Raw genomic sequence first — 22287 nt, 5'->3', positions numbered from 1 at the left:
AAAAGGATTACAAAATGCAAAACACTACCATGAACTCTTTTTTCTAGTCAGCAACATTAGCTGCACATCATGCTTGTGAAATAAAGTCATATTTGATTTTATGTGCTTTGCTTAAATGAAACTTCCGATAAATGGAACAAATTTTTCTGTCTTTTCGAGTTCCGTTTAAAAGGAGCCCATTAAAAGCAATAATTTCCACAGCATTTAATTAGAACTGGCTGGCTCAAGGAAAGCATACAAATAAACAAACAAGTGCAAGAGTCAACTCAAGCAGCAACTACACCAGCTATGTCTTTAAGATCGCCCTAACTTTTGAGGAAAACGTTAGAGGATGTTCAAGTAAATGCCGAGACATTTCTGAGGGCTCAGAAGCCATACACACTGAGAGCAGCTGTGCCTTACAGCAGAGATCCGGAATCTCATTGGGGTTGGGCTCGGCGGTAACAATTATCAAGATGAATTGCCCAATAAATTTCGCAGCACGCAGAGCAAAGGTCAGACTCCAATGGCTCGAATATGCAGCAAACATTTGACAAACTCTGTCCAGCAGCGCAACATCCACCATTCTAATGCTGCCGAGTGAAATCGGTCTCTTGTTTGTGGCACACTTGTCACGGGGAGAATTTTGTAGCTCTACAAACAGTGGAATCTGGTTAATTCAAACTTGCGGCTAATTCAAACTAACATGCAGGTCAAGTTTCATGTATTTCTAGGAAGATACTCTCGGCAATTCAAACTTCGCATTATTAAAACGAAGTTCTGGTTCCCATCGGGTTCAAATTCATGAGATTCCTCTCTATCGCGGAGATGTCGCTTCAATGGCACGAGGAACAGTAAAAATGTAAATTTTAAAATGGACATTTAATTTTATTTTAAACAATCCCCCCCTCCTCCCAAAAATTAAGTTTTTAAAACAATTTTCTACTGCACTATAGATTTTTTATATGAAAAATGCCACCAGGTAGTTCTCCAGTCTTTGACGTTCCAGAGGAAAACTTCCAGCTTATAAAAGGAATGAACAAAGGCCACCTTAACCCTACTACTTGAAATGTAGATGAAACGTTTAACCACTAATTCTCCAGATGAACATTAAAAGAACGAAGGGGTGTGAGATCTGTAAAAATGTTTCGAGTATTCTTGTAAACCAACTTGCCTCCTCCAAGATCTAATATTGTATAGCCGAAGACCCTCGTTAACTCTCCAACTGAGTTGTCCGTGTAGCATTTATGCTTTCTAGAACCAGTGGCGTGAGCAAGCTCAAGAGGCTTGCTAAGACGGTGCAACCGGAAGCCGCTTGGGACGCAAGTGGCAGTTCATGTTTGTAAACAGCAAAAGGGTCTATACAAAAGGATTCACGAAAGAAAAGTAGATGCCCCGAGTTAAGTATTTAGGAGTCATGCTTATTAATTAAGGTGTATTCTTTTGGTTAGGAAAGTTTATCTTTCCAGAGTTGCGTCGGCATTGTGTTTTTTTAGCTTTCTACGTTTGGGTCGGCGGGGCCAGAGCAGCCGCGACGCGGGAGCGGTCCCCCCGCCGGTCGTTAAGAAGCGTCTCGGGTTTCGGGGGTCTGCTCGGACCGGGACCGAAAGAGCCCGCGCTGGAAGATGCTTGTGCCTTATAATCGAATGTGCGTGTATGCAGAGGGTTTTTCAGCTTAGTGTAAAATTGTCCTTTTTGCCCGAAGCAATAATTTAGCGGTTGGCGCCAGTCAGGCTGGGAAAATTGCAGAGAACAACTCTACAAGGAGTTTGGGTTTGGCGGTTAGGACGCCAAAATGACAGCTCGCCGACCATTGGAGAACAGTGTACCACGTGCGAGTGGCAGAATTTGAAGAGATTGGTCGGTTCCTGAGGGGAAAGGAGGCCCCTACAGCCCTACAAAACGAGCGCGGAGAGGATTTTGAGGGATTCGGACTTTGGAGTTGATGGAGAGAAATTGGGGACTGGGGTCGAGACTTTAGACGAGGCGGGATGGTCTCCCAAGTTGGGAATTGTAACTAGTGTGTAAATAAATGCACATAGTTCTCTGCAAGCAGTGAGTCGACCCGTCACTCAGCGACGTTCATGCCACCACGCTCCAGACCATCGAAGCGGAACCTGCCTCCCACACCACCGGGAGGACCAACAACAACAACAACAACTTTAACTCCCGTACCAAACTTTTTTATATATGATAGACTGTATGTTGCCTTTGGCACATCAGCTTATGCAGCCACAATCTTCACCGCTTATCATCGTTTCTGTGTGCCTTATCATCTATCACGTGGTTTGACAATAGTTTTGTGGTTTTCTTAATCAAATAAGTGTCAAAACCCCAGGATAAATGATAAGGCAGGCACAACCAGTGATAAGATGTGTGCAATGGTTTTCTGTCATGGACACGAAGAAACCCAACCTATGAGTCCTATACAGCTTCCCTGTGAAACCCCCAGCTCCACATGTCACATAGAATTGCAAACTGGTTAGTTTAGTGTTCTCTCTGAAGAAAAAAACTTGCGTCTGGAGGCGGTGATTGCAGAACCAGCTGAGCATCTTTCGTGGTGATAATTCCTTTAAGCGTGGCACAAATGAGGGGTGAAACCAGGCTAGGTGTACCACAGGCGCACCGCGCATATTATCTGCATCAACCAGATTCGAGAGCCGTGGCGCGCCGATCGGAATTGACGTAGGGACGCCAGTACCGGATGCTATAATACTGTCGCACCCGTCTTCATCACTTATGTCTCTCTGCTTTAGTCAAAGGTAACACAAACAGGGCATCCGCAACTTTGGTGGCCGACTGGTACCGCCCGTGGCGGACGTGCGACCAACCCGACGGCAGGCACGACGCACCTGTCGAAGGCGTACTCGCTCTCGGCGCGGAAGAAGTACACGTGGTTCCGGTATTGCAGCTTGAAGACAAACTCCTTGCTCATGTTGTCGTCTGGTCCGGGAACCGTCACCGTGTAGCCCAGCAGTGGGAGGCTGGCCAGCGGGGCAGACTCCTGCAATGCACACAATTTCACTCTCGCCATGCACTTACCAGTAACTTTTTAAAGCCGTCCATGTTAACGCAGGATGTGTTTTAGGGCTGACTTTTAAAACTAGGGTGTCTCAAAAAGTTGTAAAAAAACGCACGATAGTGTTGCCAGGTTTTTTCGCGAAATTCACTTTGTCCCTTGATGAGAGTCGAACCAACAAACTTTCAGACAGTAATCCGATGCTCTACCCGTGTGCTAATGAAACAACTAGGGAAAGCTATTTCAGGTTCTGATTACCTAAGTTCATTAATCCTTTTTAAAGGGATACTTCAACAAAATTTGAAATGTACCCATCGTGTTCAGAAATAGGCTGAATATGATCCACAATATCCGTAAATGACAATTGCACATTTGTATTTTGAGCCCGATGGCTGCATTTTTCGTTTTAAATGGCATATTCTGGCAAGCGTTCGGAGAGCAGCCAATGGGGAGCACATGACATCCGGTGCAATCGTGACATAAATTGTCTCAGGACAAACAAAGCTGCAGCGAGGCTGACGTCGACGGGATGTCCTAGCCGTTCCAGCCACCGAAGCGGCCGAAGCATGCCGGCGATCGGGCCACCGCAACTAACCCCAAAGCTGCTTTTGTATAAATTTTGAGTAATGGGTTAATCTTCTATAATCTTGTAGAGGGAGAATAGCGACGTCTGAGACACACAAAGGAATCCCAATGACGTCAGGTTCAAAGCATGCATAATTCTAGGCGAGAGAGTTACTGTCACTACCTGTCAAGGTTCCTAGACGGGCATTACCAACAAGGCGTTAGCGACATCCACCAGGTGCTCTTTGCTAATCGTTTCATTTGTTTTAAAATTCCTTTTCATGTCTTTTTCAATGAGAGATTGGTGTGTCTGATGTGATACTGCTCCCTTGAACACAACTAGACCAAGAAATCAGCGCCAAACTTTTGGGAAGAAAAACGGGAATATTTAGGAAAAAATGTGATTTAATTGGTTCTGTGGTGTTCTATTATTTAAAATTTTTTATATTTGATGTATAAAAATAATTGGTGTTTGTTCTGACTGCGAAATTAGTCAAAGACGCATTAGAATGACCTCCAGACGTTCCAGAGCGGCATAAATTTGAGCCATTTTTTTTCTGCGTGATTTTTTGAGGTGTAACGTCGCACGCCGTCACATCTACTTCGACAAGTAGGCCCAGCCGTTTCCTCTCCAATGCAGTCTTCTGTGACTTGAATTTCTCACGGAAATTTATGAACAAACTATTATTTCATGCACAGCAAAAAAGTATAGCTACACATCTATGGTAACATCCAAACACGTTTTTCTTTTCATGTAATTTTGGGGCATCTTTACAGTTTGTGCACAAGAATTTGTCCTATCACAACCAAATTTGGCACCCATATACTTCAGAATATGTAGAATGCACTATTTAGGTTACGTTAGGTCAGGTAGCCTGTTGAGCGGGTACTGTTGCTGCTGCAGTTGGAGCAACATCAAGATGTCCATGCCCCCCACAATCTGGTGCAGCTCGAGCGAGGTCCAAGGGAAGTTCCTTTATCAAAACTAAACACGCAGCCGAGAAAGAATGATCCGTGTTGCAAACATAGCGTCTTCATCGTGTGGCACGCCTCCTCGGAAGCATTTAAACTCTCGCGATTCAAAGGCGTCTGTGGTCGATTCTGTTGCTGATACTAACCGAGCGAGTTGGGAGATGATGTCTGATAATCAGATCTTAGTTCCGACAGTGACAATTCGTCAAATAAGCCCGGAACATCGACAACCGCATATCGGTAAAGCTTGTTTCGGTTTCGGTCTTCATGCTCTTTACCAGTCTCGTGTGCAAGTCAGGGCGGTTTGTGCTTGTGGACAACGCATTTAGTGGTTAGACTAGACACTCTAGTTGTAGTTTCTGTGTAGTCTTTCTGTTTTCCCATGAGATGGCGATTTATTATGAACAAACATGCAGCCAAGGAGATGCATGTTTGTTCGGACATGCATTGCGAACATGGCATCTACGCAAAAAGATTGTCGGGGATTCCCATCTGAGTTGAAGAGTTTCAAATAAGTAAAAAAGGCAAAAAGAGGTGCGGTGGCTACAGATTGAAAATGATTGACATCTTGAATGGAAAGATCCATACACAAGATAAGCTTTGTACATTCTGCCAACAAGCATGTGCTTGCAGAACGGAGGGGAAAAAGGAGGAGATACATGGTCACAGACACCATCAAGAAGCAGCAGTTTGCCCACGACTACCTTAATGTCCCAAGTCACGCCCCGAAAGATAACCCGTCCTCATTTTGGCACTCCTAGTAATTTCACAGCCCTGGCGAATGGCGACCTTGCAGAAATAGTGTAACTTAGCCACGACAAGAGGTAAGCGAACACTGCTGGCTGGGAAGAACAGTGGTCTTTGGTTCATTGAGGTGATGAACCAAAGACGACTGTCCCTGCAATCGCAAGTTTCGCAGGTCACACAATATAATAAACAAGCATTTTCTTTACTTTCTTTGATCACACAGCGAAAGTAAGCTTACTCTTTATTTTCACTCGGTTAGCTTTCAATTTTAGGTCTCTCCGGATGTTACGGTACAATGTCAGAACGCTTGGAGCTAACAAATCGGACTGCTTGATAGGATCGTACAATATCCCAATGAGGTGGGTTTGCTGTTGTTGTTTTTTTTTTTTTGTTTTTTTTTTTGCTGCATGACATCTCAGCAGTGAACAGCTGCGTTCTTTTACAGTGAAGCTGTTTATGGCTAGGGTTCCGTAGATTTTTCGTGTGCATGACCAAAGACTCTACATTTCGCACCGCCCTCTCTTTGTCAACGTTCCAAGCGCTTGCGCGCCTAGTTTCCTTTCCTTCCACCCTCCTGGGGTGGCAGTCCTGTCGCACGTGTCTACTTTCCTCCAGCTCCTCTGGGTGGCAATAGTCTTCCACGCGAAATAATGACCATTGATCAATTGACAACAATATATATGTGTGTGTACCTTTCGCCACAATGACTGCCAGTCAAGACAATAAATGTGTTCGTACCTTTGTTCAAAATTCTGTGTCACGTCTGTGTCATGTGCTAAACACTGCTTTGCTGGTGATTTTTTCAAGCACACTACAAGCAACATCCCAAAAATTCCTGAACTCTACAGAACTGCGCATTCCGAAACCGGTTGCTCTCCCAACAGATTCTTCAACTTGATGTACAGTATGTCCAACCCCTCCTACCCTTAACAACTGCATCACAAACAAACCCCCAACCCCCCTTCATGCCCCCCCCCCCCCCCAAAAAAAAAAAAGATTGTATGAGGAGGGCAAAGTTGAGCACAAGACAAATGTCTTCCGCAGTACTTCCCACATTTAGAGTCAAACCCAGATATATCGAATTCAGAGGGGATTGTAAAATAGTTCGATATATCGATAATTTGATACACAAAAATATGTTAACTTAAGCTCCAGTTAAAATTTCCGCGCGTTTCTGCTCATACTGAAGGCCCCACAAACGGGACCTTACCAAATAGAGCCTCCAAGAGCCGCTAAATAGAGTAGAGCTTAGTTTGTGAAGATCACAAATGCCGTGGCGTTTACACGACGGTGTTTGCTTCCACAAGCCCAGGCAACAAAACACAAAAATAATTTAAAAGAATGAAAGAATGGAAAACGCGAGCCGCATAAAAAAACTCTCCATTCATAAAATAAAGTTAAGCAAGCAACAAAAAAGAAACCTCACTAAACTTGGGCAGCAAAAAAAGAAAGGAAGAAAAGAAATAATGGGCAGAGCAAAAAGAGCGAAAGAAAAAGGCAAATAAAGATAAGCCCCCGTATTCACCAGGCGTGAGTAGCGCCTGTTTAACCACAGACTAGTGACGACATCGACCAAAATGATCATGTGGTGAGCGATAGTCACCGCTAAGCGAGCGCTTGGTATTCACCGGTAGTGTTTAGGGCCTAGTCGCCCCGTGCGACTAAGAAATCGACTAACAAATCTTAGTCACGAGGTAGGGCTAGTTTAGCCGGTGTTTGGCGGGTGACTAGCGGCTTAGTGCCATGGCCGACTTGTATCACCGCTGACCAACAGCGCTAACGAAGCACTTACTGTCTCGGAACGCTGGGGGACATATCTAGAAAGAATAGGAGGAGCAAATATTGTGTAAATAGCCATCTTCAGTGGTCAGAGATGCCGCTAAAGAAATCTCAGCAGCGGTCTGGACGACGAGAAAAAAACACACTTACGGGTGCTTCCATATTCGTTTATGTCGCTGGCAACGCGGCTTCCGTGTTTCTCCCTAGTGTTGTTTTCAAATTTTTCTTTGTAAAACTCTGTTTCAAACAATTTGTCTCTCGTCATAACTTTTTTTTCCTGATAAAAATTTAAAGATTACTTTTTATACGATAAAATACCCATTACGCAGTGGCGTTTAAGTATGCATGTGCGTGACCTATCTTTTTACGTCACTTCAGCTTGTTAGTTCTGACTAGATAGTCACCTGCTCGCTTCACGCTCATGAATATTGCAGAACTAGTCGATATTTAATCGCAGATTTTTTCTCTTAACTCGCGACTACTTAGTTGCGATACTAGCTTTAAAACAGCGCTAGTTAGTCACGACTGGTGAATATGACTGAAGGCGCTCAAAGTGCGATTGCACAACTGTTGTCGACGCACTCAACTTGACGAAGACTTTTTTTATTTATTTGCTTATCTTATTTTGGGGCTAAGGAGTCGCGCAGCGACAGCCCCCAAAATGTGTTCGGAAAAAGAGTGCACGCTACCATTCCAACAGCAGGCATAAGCTGCCCTGCCTACTGCGCCCTTGCTTTTGCCATCCTCCACTTTTTTTTTTTTACAACTACTTTTTTGTTGAGTATCAACATACGCGTATGCTGGCTTGGCGGTCTGCCAGCCCCGCAACGCGAGCTATGTGCTCGCCGGGCGGGCGCAATTTGACCTCGGGAAAAGCGACCGGCAGACGCTTTAGTTCCTTATGTTGAGTGTCCGAGTGTCCCCACCGTGGGAGTTCAAGTGGAAAACAACGCTCCTATACTTTCACATGTGATTTTCAGGGAAATGTTTGGACTGTTCGATATAAACAATAATTCAAAATACCCGGGTGATATAACCGGGCTCGACTGTACCTATGTTTTACCACATCCAGAAACTGCTTCATCGAATGGTATGCCACGATGGGTGAAACTATGTGGTAGAACTTGACAAGATTTTTTTACCTAGAGCACCGCAATTTGCAGCCTTTCTTGCTTTTTAAATATGGCATATTTTGTATATTCTAAAATATTTTATCTGTCATTTTTGCCAAATTATCTGCTTATTTTTCTCGGTGCTGCACTGGTCACAACAATTTTGGTTTTCAGAAATTAAATCTTGCATATAATTTATTAGGCTCCAATTTCACGCTAATAGCATTAAAGAAAGCAGTTGTCACGCTACACTTTGATACGCTGCAAGAAATTTCAGAAGCATATGTTTTATTAGAACTAAAAAAAGGATGCTGGGACCCTCCAAAACTGAGCAGTTTTCTCGTGGTAAGGAAAGAGTCAATCGGTACATTTACTGTTTCTGCTAACAGCCATTTTTGTGGCAGTTTGATTCGTGTACTATTCTATGTCTGCAGTACCCATCAATCCCACAATGGTGATTTAAAGAACCTCACCTGGAAAGACTTGTAGAAGAAGAGGCAGAAGTTGGTGAACACCACCCAGAGCTTTTGCCAGCCAGAGCTGTTCTTGAACTTTCTCAGCAGGTAGCCACTGAGGTAGTGCTGAAAGTGCAAGGTCATTCCATCAAGCAGCTGCAAATCCCTCATGGGCACAGAAATACAAGTGCTTTTACAAATAGAGGACAAAGCACAAGGTGCTTTGAGGAAGGGTCACTGATAGGCATGCGCCAACAGTGGATTTTGAGTTCGAAGTAAATTCGAAGCGAATACTAATTTCGCTTAGAATATTTTTGAAACCGAATATTGAACAGTTTTTCTAACCCTTTCACCACTGTTGTGCCATGCTTAAACAAAGACCCAGCTGAACTCGTAAAGGTTGTTCCCAAGCTTCCACTTGTCCACTTCTAAGCCCAGTTAATTTTAGTGCAACCAACTACCATAAAATACCGCGGAAGTGCCCCACTTTGTTCAAGCGCCCACAATTCCCAAACTTGGGAATTCTGCAAATTAGACATTAAAGGGGCAGTCAAGTGGTTTTTGAGTTCGTGTTTTGATAATGACAGCTGAATTTAGACGCCTTAAGTATCCCTAAAAACCAAAAAGTATAGTCATACGGTGATTATTTCTTTGATAAAAATGTAATTGAAGGCCGCCAAACCTCGGATCCATCCGAAAACGAAACCACTCTCATTGGTCGTCGCACGCTTATCAAAAGGATCTCGGGCCAATGGCGTTGGACGACGTTCCGTCGCGCAGTGATCCCGAGGTAGCCGCATCGGCCGAACCTCTTTGTCATTCGAGCTTCGATCATGGCGGAGTTCTCTACGCTCGAGGACCTGACGCCGTTAGAGGTTGAAGTTCTTCGGCGGACAGCCGACCTGGGGATGATTTCCTATAACGCCACTCCGACGTGCGATGTGGACGATAGCAGCGCTTCGGAGTCATGTTCGGGTTCCGAGGACGACGAAACGCAGACCTTTTCGGGCGTTCTTCGATTTGCGGTTGGGGCAAGTCGTAACCAAACCAACGTTTGACATCGCAGCGTTACCTCTGGTACGTGATGTCAAACGATGTCGCCACGTTGACTTTCGCCTCGGGAGAACGGGGGAAGGCTGGTTCAGACATGTGCAACGAGCGCGTACCTACGACTGCGTCCGTTGCAACCGGAACGACCGCACTGCGCCGCGCGTACACACACCTGTAACCACTACAACAAGCGCAGTGGGTCGTCAGCACGGCGACCGCTTCTGTACGCCCCCGTCAGCTGCGTCAGCGGCCCCTCTAAAAAAAGGGGACGCACTGCTACTCAATGCCGTAACAGAATATAGACAGACAGTTTTCTAGTCTAAAGCTTTATTATTTTTTCTTGATAGGCTTGCAGGGTACAGCGAATGAAAAAAAAATAAAATAAAAAGATGCAGCGCCGTTTTGGACGATCACGACTCTAATACACGACATTGCAATAGTACAAATATCGCCACACGCCTTTTCTACGATTATAAAAGACAATGTAATCTTAGCAGCGATATAGCAACGTAGAAATATGATTTCGTGATCAGATAGACGTTGCGGGCGTTCAGGATTGCTAACACTAATCACTTTTCTCCGGTGATGAAAACGCGTGAAAATTCGTATCCTTTATACGGTACGCATCAGTAATACCTTGAACTTGAGCACACGCATGAAATGCGCCAGATCAGAAATCCGGGCGATGTTCGAGGACACAAATGCTTAGGAAGCACCACTGTAGTCGAAGTAAGCAAACACGACGGCACGGGCGTTTCTGCTATCTTGAGAGTGCCGCCACGACATCGCCGCACGAGTAGGTGGATGTTCCCTTCTAGTACGTGCTGGGTTATCATAGCGAAACACGACGAAAATTCACAGTCAAGGATAGCGCTTTTACGCGGAGCGATGAGCTTTCACCAGGCCGTCCATTCCGACGATCACCACCGACGCCACGTTTGCGGATAGAAGGAGCCGGCCGGCCCGCGACCGGCGCGCGGAGATACGTGCGCTTCCGCGCATCCCTGGGGAACGGGAAATTCACCCCCCGCGGAGGAAGGCAAATAGAAAACGTAGTCCCTTGTTTGTGAAACGATAATTGCGCTATTGCGTATTCTAAACTAGAAATATTTTACGTCTTGTGAAATGATCATGCACAACATATTGAAATGAACTGAAAATTGTTTTTTTAGCGAAACTTTAAAAAGACCGCCAAAATTTTCAAACATACGATAATTTCATTGGTCCTCGCAAGTACAGAAAAGAGTCCGCACGTATTTTATTCCTGCGTGATTAATAGGCGTTTCTGCCTTCTAAAACTGAAGATACTCATTCACTGACACTTCCTTAACACCATCGCACCAAAAAGTAGCTTCTCCAAAAACCGCTTGAGTTTGCCCTGTTTGACTGGACAAGTGCAGTGAAAAGGGGTGGACGTTGCCCCGGTATTTCACAGTACATTTATGAATTGTGGTATGAGAAAGTCTAATGGCTATGTTGGGGTGGCAAGTAAATGCAGATATGACATAAAATTATACCTACAGATATTGTCACGGATGAAGGCAACGAGACAATAAATAATGAACTAAAAATAAAGGTTTAATCAACAAACTTATGTTAGAAACAAAAGAGGTACAACACACAACGAGAAAACAGCAGCTGTGAGCGTAAACGGCAGTGGCGGTTCTAAAGGGGGGGGGCAATTGCCCTTCCCCCCCCAAATATCTAGTTTTTTTGTTTTTTGTTTTTTTCACGGGGAAAATTGGGAACTCTGTAAGTCTTGTTTGCTGAAGCAATAAGCATTGGCAGCAATCAGAATTCTGTCCCCACACAAACACTAATCATCATCCCTTTTGTTAGAGGCTCGAAAGCCCATAGCGATTACTGTATACGGACCTATTTTCAATGAACTCAGTGTGTGTGTATGTATCACAAAAAGAAAGGAACACACACACAGACATTGTCTGGTAATTTGGGAAGTGGCTTCTTGACCTTGATGAAGAATAAATAGACTTTCCACTATACACCACCATACACACTTCCCGAATTACAGTAGACTCTCAGTAAACGGAACTCCAAGGGACCAAAAAAATTTGTTCCATTTAACAGGAGTTCCGTTTACTAAGAGAGATGTAAAAAGGGCCGATTTTATGTGTGCACACTCTCTTAATACTATTTTATGAATGTCTAAACACTATGAGGTGAATGTAACTCATAGTTTTTTAGAAAGCAAGGAAACTACATGAGGTTTTTACATAGCATTCACAAGTTTATTAGGCAGCAGTTAATCACTGTGGACTGAAAAATGCATCAATTTTCTTTTGTTTGAGTCCTTGCATCTTCATCTTCAGAATCTTTTTCTCCATGTCACTTAGGCTTTGGAGAAACACTTCCGATTCTGGCTCCTTAAGCCAACAAGAGTTTGGCACTAATCCGTGCCAAACTCTTCTGCTTTGGCACGGATTAGTGGCCCGTTGATGGGAATGCTCTGGCTCCGGGCTCCCCTAAGCCACAAAACCAGGCACTTCTCCAGTTCTTCGTGGTCGCCGTGTCGCAGACGCTTCCTTTGGGGGGCCCGAATCGCGAAGTTTCGAAGGCATCTTGTAGTTTGTCCTTGTCGTGCAGGATCCTCGTTAAGCTGCTTTTCGGGACGCCGTGCTTCGTCGCGAGCGCCGTCTTCGAGTATGAGCCGCTTTCGAAGTCAAGAATGACGTCCATCTTCTTTTCCAACGTCAGCGCATGGTGTGCCCGCTTCTGTGTCGCCATTGAAACAACGGAGGCAAGGCCTCAACTTCGCGAGCGCTTACTAGCCACCGAAGTTGGAAGACACCAACGCGGCAATGAAGCACGATAGGCACCACGACGGCAGGAACGATGCGGCTGTAACCTAGGCAACTCGAACAGAGACCGAACGACTTGATCAAGAACAGCAGTGTTGCATTCGTTGCGCCGACTACCAACGAGGCGAGGCCAACGAGGCTTACGAGGCTAGAAAAGAAAAAAAAAAAAGAAACAGCCGGAACCGGAAAGGGCTGATGCTCATGGCAATGGGTCTGCCAGAAGTTCTATTTTCGGTTCCGTTTACACAGTGAAGCGCAAATTTTAGTTCCAATTACCGAAAGTTTTTTTACCTTATCTGAATACAAAACCAACCAACTTACGGGCTACTGTTCCGTTTAAGCGGCAATTCCGTTTAAGCGATTTCCGTTTATCGAGATTCTACTGTACTTCAAAATTTGGGAATTCTCCTCTCAGGTTGCACGTCAGCCGTCACCTTAGGATTGTTCCAAGTTACCGGAAGTTACCGGTATTGCTGGAATGAGAAATGCCTTGCCATCTACCACAAAAGCAGGCTTTTCCCCTCCCAAGAATGCGGGAGATCCCTTCTTTTTGATCACTTAAGGAGACAGCGCCAAGTGGCACCATGTTTTAGGATGACTATTATCGTAGGCCTGCTCACACGAAAAGTTTACACAGAGTAACTTTATATTTTGATAGACAAGCATGTCAAAATAGTTTATGAGGTGCTATTTGTTTAAAGGAATGCTGAACCAAAATTTTGCCATTATTTTGGAAAAGATGTGCGCGATTGAGCATCACCGACGAGACAAGTCACGTTACGATTCCCATTCCCTCTCCTCCTCGCTCAGTCCTGTCGAGCTGGTGAACTGAAGCGAGGAGAAGAGAAGCGAGGCCGCTTCCCCACATTCTCAAATTCTCCCGGATGACAATAACGCCAAAGATGCCGCTTGATCGCGCCATTCTTTTTCAAAAGTATGAGCATCCGTTTAAGATATCGATGTACGAGTGATGTTTTGGAGTTCGAAGCGTCCCTCAATGCTTCCGTGGCCTTATTTTGCAAAATCCAAATTTCAGTTCAGAGTTCCTTTAAAAAGACACTGATAGGGTATTTATGCTCGCTGAGGTTTTTAGTTCTACATGAAATATGAGAGCCCAACTACTCGAACAGAATTTTCGGTTCCAAATTCGGTTTTCATTTTGCACGAAAATCGCCGATCGAGAACTGGCTAATTTGAGCCACACTCAGTCTCTTCTCCGTGGTCACAAGCCGTTTTCTAAGGCTTGCACACAACCACCAAATTTAATCAAAGTCATGGGTCCTTGAAGGCACACACTCAATATTAAAAATACAAAAAAACTATGAAACCCAGTTTTTGTGGCTTTTAAAAAGCTACAAATATGTTGACTGAAAAAAAAAAAAAGTTGCACAGACAACAGGAAGCATTTTGTACGTTCAATGTATAATTCTCAATGTGGCGTTGTATCGCGTATCGTGGGACTCGCAGGCTGGATGGAGATGGCAGAGGACGACGGGTGTGGAACCTCTACTTCAGAACTGTCGTTCGCGGTACTGGCGAATCTCTTTCTTCGAAAGAGAAATTTTGTACCGATCAGAACAATTAGGATCCATTCCGTTTTGACAACCCCGACCACCAAGTCGATTTGCATGAAAACGTCACCGAGCCGTCGCCCCTTCACATGACTGAAGACATCGCTCGCGCAAACGTCAAGCTCAAAGTGCGTACTTCGAGTTGAATATGCATGCGTATGATTTCTTTACTAGGTGCGAATGTGGCCAATCCGTGGTGCTGCCCGACTTCAAGCCTGGCGAGTGTCTTTGCTGCAGGAAAATTTGCAACAAACTTTCCCACCTACAGTCGACCGGCTGCATTACTACGAACGAGGAGTCACCCCTCGTCTGCCTGAACATTACAATGCTAAAACCATCATATTTCGAGATCCACGACAGAAAGCTACCTATGCTTAAGACACCCACAAGTTTATGTTGTCATGAAAAACAATTATTTCATGTGTCAGAGTAGCTTAATGGAAAGATGTCTGCTTCACATGCAGCAGACCCTGGTTCAATCCCTCGTGTAGGGATAGAATTTTTTTTTTTTTTTTTGGTCCAACATTTTGTGATGTTATTTACACATTTTGTTTTTACAATTATCACTTTAAAAAAAAGTTGTGGACGAGACATTGCTGAACTAAATGGTTTGGGACTCCCTTTTTGACACCTGCGAACTCAATGTAGTCACTTTGCCCAGGTTTCCTCGACTGCCCCAACCCCTAAATAAGTTTTCCCTTACTTCAGCCAATCGGAGCCAGCCATTGACGCATAGCTACGAGCCTTCTCTCGATATCACCGTTTACAAGCGCTGTATGTGTCTGCTTTATTTCCTCAATGCCAAGACAGGGAGGGGTTCCTTAGCTTTAGCCCAAAGCAAATGTTGGCTCCTCGAGACAAAAAAGGTTCTGAAATGCCAAAAAAAAGAAAGCCGAAATCACCGCTGTCGCTATGCTGATTTTTGCCGAAATGCACTGGCATTTAGCGCGGGGGTTCCGGTTTGCCGAAGGATGGGAATTCCAACGTCGCGAAGGTCCGCATATTGTTTTCTTCGGAGAGCCAGTCTGTTCTCCCGGGCGTTGGCGGTTTCGAAAGCAGCCACCGCAGCACAGTTCTGTCTTCGAAGAGCTTATCTTTCTTGACGAGGATGGAGTGTTAGGCAAGTTGGTGATTCATAATGGTTAAGAAGTGCAACAGGACAACGGACAGAGAGGAAGACACAGACACAGTGCTGTGCCTTCCTTTCTGTCGGTTGTCCTGTTGCGCTTTGTAGCCACTATCTTTCCTCCCAGGTGGCGGCGGTTTCGCGCAAACTGCGCCGTCACCACGCCTCGGTTTTACGTTGTTGAGTACGCCGTGCCACGGCCACTCGATCCCCTCTCGTAAGAAAAAAAGTGGATGCGACTGGTGACCGAACACAGCAAAAGAACACGGTGGGAACCCCGGCCTCATGAAACCTGTCCAGTTTGGTCCGGTCCAGTCCAAACCACGACTGTCCGTACGAAACACGACTGCATGCACCGGGGCAATGAATGCCTTTAAAAGAAGGAGAGTGGCTTGCCAGGAAAGCCTGCTGGTGCTGCTGCCTGCCGATGCTGGTGTTGCGGTGCCAGCAGAGGTGCAGGGCGGTGTTGGAGTGCTGCGCCGGCTGGCCCGTCCACTTGCCGCCGGCGGGGCTCTCCTGGGGGGCACGGTCCAGTCGCTCGTCCGAGGAGTCTGGGAAGCAACAGGAACGTCACGGGAAAAGATACCGCAGGCTGTGGATGCAGCAGATTTGCGTTTCACGGTGCGGAGGACCCGCGGAAACCCGCCGAGAACTCGCATCTCATGGGAATGGATAGCACAGATCTTGGAAGCAGCAGCAAGTTTCATGGTGCAATAAACAGGCGGGAACCCGCTACAAATTTACCTACCACGAGAACCGATATTGTGCGCGCACATCGCGGAATAAAACACGGGAATTTGCTACAAACTTGAATGTCACGAAAACAGATACCGCAGACTCCAGATGCAAGAGATTTGCATTTCAAGATGCAATGTACAGTGCTCGTCAAACTTATGCGGAACACTTGTAGAATACTGAATGCAGAAAAAAGATAAAATATGAGAGAACAGTGGATATTTATGTAAACTGGGCATGTGTTCCAGATAAGTTTGCTGAGCACTGTACATGCAAGAACAACTCGCATGTTACGGTAGCCGAAATCGCGCGTGCACATCGCAGACAAAAACGCGGAAACCCGCTTTCAACTCGCTTGACGTACCGGTGCTGCAGATTGCACGGTTCATGCGATTCCCTTCGGACATCGCGTGATGTCCTACTGGAATTGGGGGGTGGGTAATGTTTTGAAATTTTAATGCTAAGGATATTTTGCCAGAGAAACAGGAGGGGCAATCTCTGGGGCTGGGCATCCTTACAAGATTTTATGGTAGCTCACGTGATATCATGTCATGTTTCATCAATTTACCTGCTACATTTAGCGGGGAAACTGGATTTGTGTATAGGTCACGTGACACAAAGCCAGGTGACATCATTTTTCCCGTTAAAATTAGCAGAAAACTGAATTGGTGTTGAGGTCACGTGACATCAATTTTCCTGCTAAATCTAGTAGGGAAACTGAAGTCATGAGACGTCACAAGCTACGGCTTCACAAAATTTAACTTAATTTAGTCCGACTTCACAAAATCCAGAGCAGCTAGCCAAAGAATGTTTAACATTAAGACATACTACAGTCTAAGCTCGTTATAACAGACCTTGATTTTGACCAAGATTTCAGTCTGTTGTAAAAGGAGTATGTTGTACGCAGATATGAAGTTGAGTCAATTAATGTAGAGGAAAACCAAACAAACTTCACAAATCGCTATGTTATATCCAAATGTCTGTTGTAACCAGGTCTGTTGTAATGAGCTTAGACTGTAATTACATAAGTAATTAACTAAAATCTGCTAATTAACTTTTTAATCATGGTTTCAATTAGAAACTTTTTGAGCATCATCGAAAACCACTAAATCAACTCATTTTAGAGAGATATAAAACTGGTACAGCATTTTTGTTCTTTTGAAAAAAAGGCTCGATTTGGATGCATTCCCATGTTTCAATTTTCTATCAGAGCGCATCTTTGTACCAGCAGTCCTGCCCCCACGTGGCTGAAGCGTGAAGCTATCGCCTCGCTTCCCTCATAGGTAGGAGGAAGTATTGCACACGTGCACTGCGGGCCTCGGCCACCAGGGAGCAGGACCGACGACGCAAAGATGCACACCAAGAGAAAACTTAAACCTAAAAAAGAGTCCAAAATGAGCGTTTTTTTTTCGGAGAGCCGTAAAATGGTGCACTTGCCTCGTATCTTTCTAAAATGAGCTGGTCTAGTGGTTTTCAACGACGCTCAGCAGTTTTCTAATAGCCTTGTGCGAACAGTGGATTTTGAGTTTGAAGCGAATTCGAAACGAATAGTGGTTTTGGCCAAATAATTTCGATTAGAATATCGAATAGTTTTTCCACGCCTTTCACTACCATTGCATAATACTTAGACGAAAACCCAGCTGAACTTGTGAAGGTTGTTCCACTTGTTCATTTATAAGCTAAGTTTAATCTATCTATATTTATGAACTGTGACCTCAGAAGATCTGGTGTCTTGGGATGGCAAGTAAACGATGGATTCAACATAAAATGAATCCTGTAGAGATGGCCAACTATACCCAATGAAATGAATTTACAAATCTTGCTATACTCTTTCTTTAATCTTGAGATAAAAAAGAATGAATCGCGCATGAGGAATGCAGGTTGTAAGGGCATCTCTGCCTAACATAGTATACTCTTGCATAACAGTTTAATTTTTAAACTTTTATTACAATGTAGATATACAGATTCACATTTTCATTTGTTTTCAAATACAGTCGGCACAGGTGCACCATCCCGCTTTGAACATATGCTTTACTTCCAAGAGCGCAATTGCGATATTCATACTTTTTTAAGTGTCTATTGCGGCAAGTTACTCCATCGAGTGCGCTTCTTACCAAGCACCGATGTGCTGCGGAGAAGCAACACCCGCGGAGCTCGCTTCCGCAGGTATTGCTTCTCCGCAGCGTACCGGTGCTTGGTAAGAAGCGCACTCAACGGGGCTAACCTGCCGCGATCAACACTTCGAAAAAAAAAAGTGAAAGCCGTTTGCAACTCCCTGTAATGCCGAATTGGAGCGCAGCTCTTGAGGAGAAGGAGGGAAGGGTACTGAGGGGAGGGTAGACCCCTCCTCCTCCTCCTCCCACTTTTCCTCCTCCCCTCATTCTTTAATATGCTCCGGGGGGGGTCACCCAACCTCGGGGGAGGAGGTCACGTGACCTCGGGGGGGGGTGTCGCGTGACTTTGGGGGGAGGGGGGTCACGTGACATCAAGGAGGGGGTCACGCGATTTTTTTTTTTGGGGGGGGGGGGGTCACGTGACCTTGAGGTGACCTTGGAAGGTGTCACGTGACCTCGAGGGTCACGTGACCTTGGGATGACCTGGGGGGTCATGTGACCTTGGGGTGACCTTGGTTACGCCGACGGCGACGCCGCTCAAGCCGGAAACGGGCGCCTAAGAGCTGCGCTCTAAAACAACCGCATCTCCACGTGGTGAATGATGTTGATTGGGGCGAAGCTCTGGTGGCGCTTGTCTGCGTAGACGGTGAGCCGCAGTATGCCGAGCTTTTCGTTCGTTTTCATCCATGTCACGCAGCGGTCAAATGCTCAAATGCGTATATAACCACGTTCCATACCACACATTCTCTTTCTGACATGGATGAAAATGAACGAAAGGCTCGACATGCTGCGGCTCACTGTCTACGCAGACAAGCACCATCAGAGCTTCGCCCCAATCAACATCATTCACCACGTGGAGATGCGGTTGCCTTTTTTGGCCCCACACGAGCACGGGAGCACGTGCTCGCGCGCTCGTGAGCACGAGCACCTGACGCCGGAAGGACATATGGACATAGCTAGCCCCTAAGGAGCTTCGCCCCTAAAATACAAATAGTGCAGTTCTTCTCAAAGCGAAGGTCGGATAGTGTATTATTCGGAACTACTATTTGAAATTTCAAAATTTGCACAACCCTAGTTTCTAACTTAAACCATTGGTTTATCTTCATTAATCACGAACTTGATTAGTACATTTTAGTTAATTATTTCGTAGGTTTCTTTTTCAATCCCTGACATTCCCTATGGCCGGCAGCTTGTTCCCGGTTCAACCATCCTATTTTTAGGGATTTTTCAAAATCTTTGCTGACACACTTGGCATGAGATACACCTGTATTGCAGTGATAGCTGTCTGACAGAGAAATCTACAATGCAAAAATTGGAACCATTACTAGGCCAGTCTTTTCCCAAAATAAACATGTGGGCCTGACCCCAGTTCACACACTCCCATTACATCATCCTCAAACTCAAACTCTTAATTTCTCTCCATTTGGAGAGAACGCATCCAACACGCAGTTTCTCACATGTTGCTGGTACATCTCATATCCGTTGGCCATTTTTGCACATTTTTTGGCTCCATACTCCCGAACCCAACAATAATTTTTACGCATTTCTGGTTACATCATTTTGTATCCAACATGCATTTTTTTATACATTTTTTGGGTTAACTCATTATTATCCCATAAAAAGTTTTGCACATGTTTCTGGTTACATTATTTGTACACAATCCTGTGCATGACCCAGCTGCTCTATCCCTACTGGTTGCTTAAAAAGTTGCTTCATGCACTCCATCAGACTGCCCCAAGACACAAACGCGGGCTTTTACGAGGGGGAGCTGCGCGAAACTCACTGCAGGACTTGAGACTAGAATAGAAGAGGCCTGTGTCCTTGTGGTCTCTTGCCAGCTCGATGCAGTCCGAGAGGTCCTTCATCCAGCGCTGACGCTCCTCCTCAGATCTGGGACAAGCCACCGCCACAATTATTCCGCAAGAAGACGCATTCAACCAAACCTGGAGGCAATACTCCTTAAAGCCTCAGAGCGGCTGCAGACATCACGTTAAGGATCCAGTTAACGTATTTACTCGCAGGACATAGAGGCAAATTGAGGGGTGCATTCGCTACATGTGGTAATACTTTGAGTTACCATGGCACGCCACAATCACCACACTCTACAAGTTGCAAAGCTTTCTCGGGCACCTTTGGCCTCCCCTTTGCCAAAGAGCACTCTACAACGCCTGGCGTCCACGTCGATGGTGCTCAGCATGAAAGGCGACGCAGCTTCCAAGCCTAACTGCCCACACAATTTTGTTTAGCAAAAACAAGACCACGGCAGTGATGTGATTGGCCTAACCCGTTTCGGAGCACCTTTCGGAGCAACCAAAACAGTGTTTTGGAGCACCCGAAGTGGCGTTTGGAGCAGCCAAAACACTGTTTCGGAGCAGCAAAAGTTGCTTTTGGAGCAGATATTCTCAGAAAAAATAAAAATATTTGTTTTAAGTGCTGGACAAACGAAGGGCACTTTGCTCACCGCAATTAATCAAATTATGGTCAAGCTAAACCACCTGAGAGTCTTTCAACGTGTAACTGAAATACCAATGACATGACACATTTTGCAGTGCTTCAGTTAAATTAGACACATATATATGTACCCGCTACAGATAAATAAGAAACAAACTGCCTATATTAAAATTTATTTGAAAATGATCAGCTTAGTAGTAAATATCACAGCAGTAGGTTGACTAGTTATATAATATAATAAATGGAAGCAGTCTCCGACTGAAGAAACACGTACCTTATACTGCAGAGCAATGCGAAATCGCACAGTACACAAGACAAAGGTGCATTACGAGTCTTAGCGGGTGCTTTTCTTTTCGCGTTTCGACAGTTTCTGAAACGCTGCTCCAAGCCTCGCTTTGCCTTCGGCTAATGAATGTCAACTTTCAATGTCTCCAAAGAGATATTGAGACATCCCATAAGTGTACAGTGATGTAGGCGTTGCCGAGTGATTCCAAAAAACCGTTTGCTGCCGTTTCACTGGTGCCAGATTTTCGTCAAAAGTAAGCAAACGTAAAACAATAGGTTGCAAGCGTCCCAGCTTGTGCCTCTGTCGTGCAGTCATATTCGTATGCACATGAGGGCAACTACGGCAGGCTTGCAGTTGCACGTGCTTCATCGCGTGAACGGATATGGTGGCTGTTCGACCGAAACCATGCCACTCCGCTCCGTTGCCAACTTGTTCCTAGAACTGTATGCAAAATGTAACTGTCCAGCATACGACAAAAACGTCCAGCGGCACGTGCTTGCCAGGTGGGCAAACAAGGTACATGCTAAACACACACAAAAACAGAATATGAGCGTATCGATGCAAGACATCGCGAGCCAGGGTCAAAAAGCTCTTGGAGCTCTTTGTGCAACGAACTAACTCGAGACGAACAAGCGCGCTGTGCGGGTTCAGCGTGCATTCATTGCCTTCTTTGTTTTATAGCTGACTTCTATTCACCCACTTTCTTCCGCGGGAGATTTTTCACATACTGGTGCCCCTCTCGAAAAGAAACCTACCAAAAGAAACATAGATAATCAATTTTTCGACACAGCAAACTGAGTTAAAAAGGGATTCTTGTAGTAGCGTATGATTTAAAAGAGAACAGGAATGTTGATGAACATGCGGCAGTCCTTACATTTCAGTTTATAAAGCGCCACATCTACAGCGACGGGTGGACGGCAACACCCAACGTTGCGCGACCACGGTGACTGGCAGCCTCAGGCAGATACCACATATAGTTTTCCAACGGCCGTTCTACTCAGGAGCGAGTGCTTGAGCTCACAAAGTAACTCCCACCGCGCAAAAGCGCGGTTTCGTTTCACAGTATGACGGCATGGCTGGCCTAGTACACGGTACGCTATACCGTCGGAGCATCCACACATGCCGGCGTCTAACGTTGAAAACGTTTTAAAAATACGCGAGACCAGACTTACGAGACGACGAGAGCGCGAAACGAGAGACGGCGGGAGAAACCATGCAAGACCGAATGGACCATTGATGTAGCGTACTTTGTGTCGGGCGGCCGCTTGCACTACCTAGCTCACGCATGCTCAATTATGGTACTCAGTTTAAGTTCGGTTTCGAAAAGCGACCAAAATTGGTCTTTTGGCGCAGGCTTGGCGCAGATTACTCTTATTTTGGCAAAATGTAGCAGGATGTAGCAGGGATATTGCCTTGGCGCAGTTTGGCGCAATTGGCGCAGCAATCACATCACTGCCACGGGCCACAGCATGTTTGTCAACATCAATGTAGTCGATAGACAAGACATA

The 22287-nt window shown here is 45.3% G+C and overlaps 1 protein-coding gene across 1 annotated transcript in view; it reads right to left on the bottom strand.

Annotated features, from left to right (window-relative positions):
- Positions 1-22287, bottom strand: part of LOC121837461 (FERM, ARHGEF and pleckstrin domain-containing protein 2-like) — a gene marked incomplete at its 5' end in the record, with an annotated part of 108007 nt that overhangs the window by 5949 nt on the left and 79771 nt on the right. Inside the window, 4 exon segments of the mRNA XM_042293067.1 lie at positions 2832-2983; positions 8646-8753; positions 15590-15744; positions 19826-19932. Of these exon segments, the coding sequence (XP_042149001.1) occupies positions 2832-2983; positions 8646-8753; positions 15590-15744; positions 19826-19932 (522 nt within the window).

This window comes from Ixodes scapularis, unplaced genomic scaffold (genome assembly GCF_016920785.2).
Source record: "Ixodes scapularis isolate PalLabHiFi unplaced genomic scaffold, ASM1692078v2 PGA_scaffold41__6_contigs__length_2269736, whole genome shotgun sequence".
In the NCBI taxonomy this organism is placed as follows: Eukaryota; Metazoa; Arthropoda; class Arachnida; order Ixodida; family Ixodidae; genus Ixodes; species Ixodes scapularis.
Note: the sequence above shows the minus strand (reverse complement) of the source record. Positions and strands in the feature narration are given on the sequence as shown.